The following is a 5500-nucleotide window of genomic DNA, read 5'->3' as shown; positions in this document are numbered from 1 at the left end:
CGGCTCAAAATCTCATATCACTCAAAGGCGTCGTCACAAAAAAAAACGCGCCAATCGAAAAAGAAAAAAAAAATATTTAAATACTAAATGTGGAAAATATTAACTAAAAAAATAATTTCTATGAACACTGACAATATAACGAATAATAAATGCATTTAAAACAAATTTAATATAAATAATTATTAAATAAACAATAAAATTAAATGAATGAAGTTAGTTGATCGAAACAAAAAAAAAACATAGAAAGACGTTAGTGATTTTTATCCGTACCAAAGAATTAATTTCCTCTTGGCACTTGCCTTTTTAGTTAAAAAAAAATAATAATTAATAATTCTTTAAAAAAAAGTGCCAAAATGTGTAAAAAAAATTGTTATTTTAAATTTTAATCGATTTCTATGAAATTCTATTAAAATAAAAAAAAAACTCCATTTAAGCTGAATTTTTATCCTAATTTGTTGCTCTTACCTTCAAAAAGCTTCATTCCATTGTCGTTCTTAGATTCTGAATTATTACATGGATGTCGCTTAAGTTATAAGTTAGAAAAAAAATAAACAACTGAATTAGAAATAAATTAAATTTAATAAAAAAAAAATGGAGAATTAAGATGAATTGTGAGGCCAAAAAAGCCTTTTATTATTAAAAAAAATGAATATGTAACTGTTATAAAAATGATTTACTTATGATTCAAATATTAATTAAATAATTAAAAGAAAATAAAAGGTTTTCATACAAAAAAAAGGTTTAAAATTTTAATATTTAATTAATTATTTTTTTGTAATTAAAAAATGTTAGGCAAGTACAACTAACAAAAACTTTTCATGTTTTATCTCAACTATAGTATTTTAGTTCATAATTAAAATTTTTATTATTTTTATAAAAATTCGTTTCATTTATTTAGAAAATTAATTGATGATTAGAATTTTTCTAAAACTATTCAAATGACAAAAAAATGTAAGTATTTTTTTTTTTTGAAAACAAAAAAAAAATAATATATTAATGAAATATGTTTGATTTGATTCATCTCAACTTATAAGTTTTCAACATGTTTGGCAGACTTTATATTTTTTTCAGAAACATCAAAGGAAAATAAAAACAACGAGCCTTGCCGAATATTTAATTAAAGACAACAATTTAAAGTTTATTGGATATTCCTCTTCAGTTGAATGAAACTCCACAAAAGAAGTTCATCGTTTTGTTAACAAGTCCGAATTGCATAAAAGAAGAATAATTGAACATCAAACTAAATAAATTTGGTAAAAACTCAGAATCCAAAAAATTTTATTGACTCGTTAAAACTCTTCCTTCGACAGAAAATGCCAATTCGAAAAATGCCAATTTTCTCTCTTTAGGCATTTCTTCAATTTTCGAGATAAAAATCTGAGGATGCCTCAAACTTGTTAGTTAGGGCCTATAAACCCATTTGTTGCTTGTTGTCGAGTCCTTGAGGCAAATTCGAACTAATGTTTGGAGGTAAGAAGCCAAAAAATCAAATAATGGTCAATAAAAGAAAGCAGCTCATTGCAAAGTTCTACAGAATCTTCTGAAGAGAGAATAATAACAGCTCCTTAAGCTACTGAAGTTCAGACCACATAAATTGCGACCCTTTTTAAAGCATATTGATCATAATAAAGCCGAAGGTTATTTTTATGAAATATACGAAAATTATTATAGTTCATTAACTTAATATTTTAATGGTCCAAAATGATAAATCTGGAGAAGAAATATTTAATAATTTACTTTCTTACTTAAGAAATGAGTTTATGATTTAAGAACAATAAATAAAATAAAAAATTCAGATTTTTGTCAAAAAGAGTCAAGAAGTCATTCTAAACTTATAGATTTTTTATTTTTGCAAAATTTATATTGTTTAACAAATAATTTTAATAGGTGAAACTTTCTAAAAATTGTTATTTTTTTTTTATTCATAGAAAATAATATTTTTAAGTCTATAAAACGTGAAACATTTTTACTACTTGTACTTTCCTATTTTTTTTGAAACATATTTTTAAATTTTTAACGTAAAATCATATTATTAATTTTTTTTATATATTTTTATCTCTTTTTTATTTAATTTTTTTCTCAAAACTAACTTAAAAATCTAAAAAATTTTTTTCCAAATTTAAAAAAATAACCGTCATTTTAAATTTCACTATTGAACGCCACTGACTTCCGAAACGTCATCCATTCCCAATGCGCATTTCTCACATTAACATCATTTCTCATTCATCATGCAGCGAAATACGACGTCGGCTCTCCCTTTTCGTGTCAACATTTTGAGGCATAAGGTTCGTAGTAAAAGAAAATCCTTTAAATACTTCACAAATTCTGGTGAAAATATCCCAAAAATATTTCAAAAATACCCTTTAAGTGACCAACTCCCCGAAAATCATGAAGATCAAAGACAAACTTTTAAAAAATTCATGAAAATCGCAAAAATAAAATTCCCGAAAACGCCATGTGGATTCTCGTCCATTACTACTGCGTGTGTTCGTATACCAGAATTAAATTTTTTAAACAATTTTTTTCATGATTAAACATTAAGCGCCATACTGATCAAATCATGTTGAACGCTTTTCTTATGATATTTTCGCCAAAAAAAAATTTTTTTTTAATTTATAAAAAAATTCTAACCAAAAAATATTTTTTTTGCAGAAATTCAAAAGATGGCATCCTCGTCACATTTGAACTGGTTGATCGTACGCGACACCAATGCATTCCTCTTGAAGCAGCGCAACATCAAGAAGCCCTTCAGCAAGGTAAAAATTAATTTTTTAATTTTTTTTAAGTTTAAATATTTTTTTATGATGAGACATTTTCCACCAAGATCTCCGAAGCACGTTTCGTGCCTCATGTAGATACAATTTGCTACTTCTGATAATTTTTTTAATTTTTTTTTAATTTATTTTTTGCCTATGGCGGTTCCTAAAACTCGTTCTTTTTCATTAATTATAGATTCTTATTTGTAGGAGCGCAACAACTTGACCAACTTGAGCAGCTTCCGCTATTCGGGACTCGTGCACAAGAGAACCGTCGGCGTTGTTCCCACAGACGACAACAAAGGCTTCACTCTTGAATACAAGAAGGGCAGATGCTACGTAAGTAATTTTTTTTTAAATTAAAAATTTTTTTTTTTCCATGATGAAAACGGTTAATTGAATACTGTGATGACTACGTCCACTACCCAATGCTGAAAAAATCTCCTAAAAATAAAATTTTTTATTTTAAAGCAAATTTTTAATTAAAAAAAAAATATTTTTTTTTTCAGAACAAACCACAAAAAGCCGCCGTTAGCGTTACCTTCAAGGCTGGACCCCGTCGTGCATTGCGCAACTTGAAGCGTCATCTCGTGAACAACAAGTACCGCCGTGATTTGACCCAATGCGCCTTGCGTAAAGCCAGTGCGATCCTCCGTTCACAAAAGCCCGTCAAGGGAAAGAAGGAAAAGAAAACAGCCAAGCCAAAGGCTGAATAAATCGTTTCTTGCTGTTTGATACGCCGTGATTTTGGAAAAAAAGATACAAAAAAATATTTCAATAAAATCGAAATAATTGAGAAGAAAACAACAGAAAAAAGCATTTTTTAATATTTTGGGTTTCTGTTTGCTTGAATTTCATAAATTTTCGTTAAATTTGAGATGATTTGAATTTTTTCATAATTTTTTTTTTTTGAAGAATTCTGAAGTTTTTTGATAAAAAGAAGGAATTTTAATGAAATTTTAATTTTTTTGAAGGCGTTTAAGTAAATTTTTTATTCTTCGAAATGTAATTTTATGAAATTTAAGGTCTTCAGTTGCTTTATGGACCGCATAAACTTTAAAATTCATCAAAACTTGACTAAAAATCTTAATTTACTCAAGAAATTAGAACATTCCTATTGTTAAAAGGCTCGAACAAAAGCTTAACGGCTCTTCATTCAACATTTTTTGGTCATTTCTCTTCAATTTCGTTACTCAACTTCAGTTATTTCTCATATTTTCTGCTGTTTGGTTGTCCAAAATTTATTTTTTCTTTAAAAAAATGAAAAATTCAAATTTTTTTATATTTTTTCTCATCACAAGTTGCTCCAAAAGCGTTTTTGGATTAATTTTTATGCGAAATGTCGCTATTGGAGTAAGTTTTTGTTCAAATTTTTATAATTTCTTGCATAAAATTTATTTTTTTTACAGAATTTGATCGCTTTAGCAATTCCATTACAATCCAATGACCCATATCTCTCAAATACCTTCATGTCGTATAATTTTGAGTCGAATTATGGGGCAAGCACATCAGCGCCTGACTTTACAAATGCTTATTTGGACAAAGTGAGTCAAGTTCTTACAAAATGTTATCAAAAGTTGTCATGAAAAAATATTTTTATTAAAAATTTTTTTATTTATTTTTTTTTTCAAAATTTCATTAAAAAAAATTTAAATTTAAATTTTTTTTTTTTAATTTCATCAAAAATTAATTAAAAATTTAAGATTGTTAAAAAAATTTTTTCGATCTATAAAAAAAATTATTTTAATTTTTATAAAATTTATTTTTCATAAATTTTTACTATTTATTTTAAAACTAAAATATTTTTCGAATTTCATAAGAATTTTCGAAAATTTTAATAAAAAAATTTTTTTTTCAAAATCTTAACGAAAATTCAAAAAATTTTTTTAAAAATAAATTTCATCAAAATTTTTCTTAAAAAATTACGTAAAAAATTTTAAAAAAAATTATTAAAAATATTTATTTATTTTTTTAAATTTTATTGAAAATTTTTCATTTAAAAAAATTTTTACAAAATTTCTTAAAAATAAAAAAAAATTCAAAAATTTCAAAAAATAAATTTTTCAAAATTTTTCTTTGAAAAATTATTTTTTAAATTTTTCCAAAAATTTTCATTTAAAAATTAATTTTTTTTTTAAATTTTTTTACAAATCTTTTTCCTTATTTTTTCTAAAAATTCTATAAAAAATTATTTTTTTTAGTTTTCATAAAAAAATATCTTTTTTTTTAAATTTTATTATGAATTTTGAATAATTTTTTTTAAATTTAAAAAATTTTCATAAAAAAATATTTCTTTATCAAAATTTTATTTAAATTTATTTTATAAAATTACTTTAATTCACAGTTCATGCTCCCTTACGACAAACCAGATCCCGATTTAGACGATTATCGTCGTCGCCCATTAGGAGGCGTGCGTCGTTCGATCCCTTCTTCGCCGCAACATCAACAGCAAATCACCCGAAAGAACATTTATCGCGTAATTGAAACTTACCTGACCAAAGCTTGTCTTCTGCGAACAATTTGTGAAGTCGCAACAACTCCTTTGGCAAAGTACGATGGCATTTTGGGAGACATTTTGCACATTTTATTGACTCCATCGACGTCAATTCATGAAATCGGCATCGGAAACGAGTATTATTTGGCGGAAGAAATTGGAAGACAATCAAAAAGTTGCTCGGAATTCATTGAATCGTGTCCGAAAAACGGCTTAGATTTATTTACGAAATATTTTTAGTACAATTTAA

The 5500-nt window shown here is 25.4% G+C and overlaps 2 protein-coding genes across 2 annotated transcripts; both read left to right on the top strand.

The window, feature by feature from the left end:
• The first annotated feature begins 2234 nt into the window (after positions 1 to 2234).
• LOC134829699 (large ribosomal subunit protein eL28) lies at positions 2235 to 3584 on the top strand. Its single transcript, XM_063842915.1, has 4 exons — positions 2235 to 2285; positions 2653 to 2756; positions 2967 to 3095; positions 3266 to 3584. Exons 2-4 carry the CDS (start codon positions 2664 to 2666, stop codon positions 3470 to 3472), a joined length of 429 nt encoding a protein of 142 aa, XP_063698985.1. The 5' UTR covers positions 2235 to 2285; positions 2653 to 2663; the 3' UTR covers positions 3473 to 3584.
• Positions 3585 to 4088: 504 nt separating this feature from the next.
• LOC134829107 (uncharacterized) lies at positions 4089 to 5490 on the top strand. The gene is made up of 3 exons (XM_063842105.1): positions 4089 to 4109; positions 4166 to 4300; positions 5101 to 5490. Exons 1-3 carry the CDS (start codon positions 4089 to 4091, stop codon positions 5488 to 5490), a joined length of 546 nt encoding a protein of 181 aa, XP_063698175.1.
• Positions 5491 to 5500: the final 10 nt, after the last annotated feature.

Source organism: Culicoides brevitarsis, chromosome 2 (genome assembly GCF_036172545.1).
Source record: "Culicoides brevitarsis isolate CSIRO-B50_1 chromosome 2, AGI_CSIRO_Cbre_v1, whole genome shotgun sequence".
NCBI classification, from domain to species: domain Eukaryota; kingdom Metazoa; phylum Arthropoda; class Insecta; order Diptera; family Ceratopogonidae; genus Culicoides; species Culicoides brevitarsis.
The sequence above is the reverse complement of the archived record's forward strand: the minus strand, read 5'-3'. Positions and strand labels throughout refer to the sequence as shown.

What these genes read in the sequence shown, in the direction of transcription:
- LOC134829699 (XM_063842915.1), top strand. Translation starts at nt 2,664, where the DNA reads ATGGCATCCTCGTCACATTTGAACTGGTTGATCGTACGCGACACCAAT. An exon ending in TCAAGAAGCCCTTCAGCAAG is followed by an intron (nt 2,757 to 2,966) that starts GTAAAAATTAAT and finishes TCTTATTTGTAG; the next exon opens with GAGCGCAACAACTTGACCAA. An exon ending in ACAAGAAGGGCAGATGCTAC is followed by an intron (nt 3,096 to 3,265) that starts GTAAGTAATTTT and finishes TTTTTTTTTCAG; the next exon opens with AACAAACCACAAAAAGCCGC.
- LOC134829107 (XM_063842105.1), top strand. Translation starts at nt 4,089, where the DNA reads ATGCGAAATGTCGCTATTGGA. An exon ending in TGCGAAATGTCGCTATTGGA is followed by an intron (nt 4,110 to 4,165) that starts GTAAGTTTTTGT and finishes TTTTTTTTACAG; the next exon opens with AATTTGATCGCTTTAGCAAT. An exon ending in CAAATGCTTATTTGGACAAA is followed by an intron (nt 4,301 to 5,100) that starts GTGAGTCAAGTT and finishes TTTAATTCACAG; the next exon opens with TTCATGCTCCCTTACGACAA.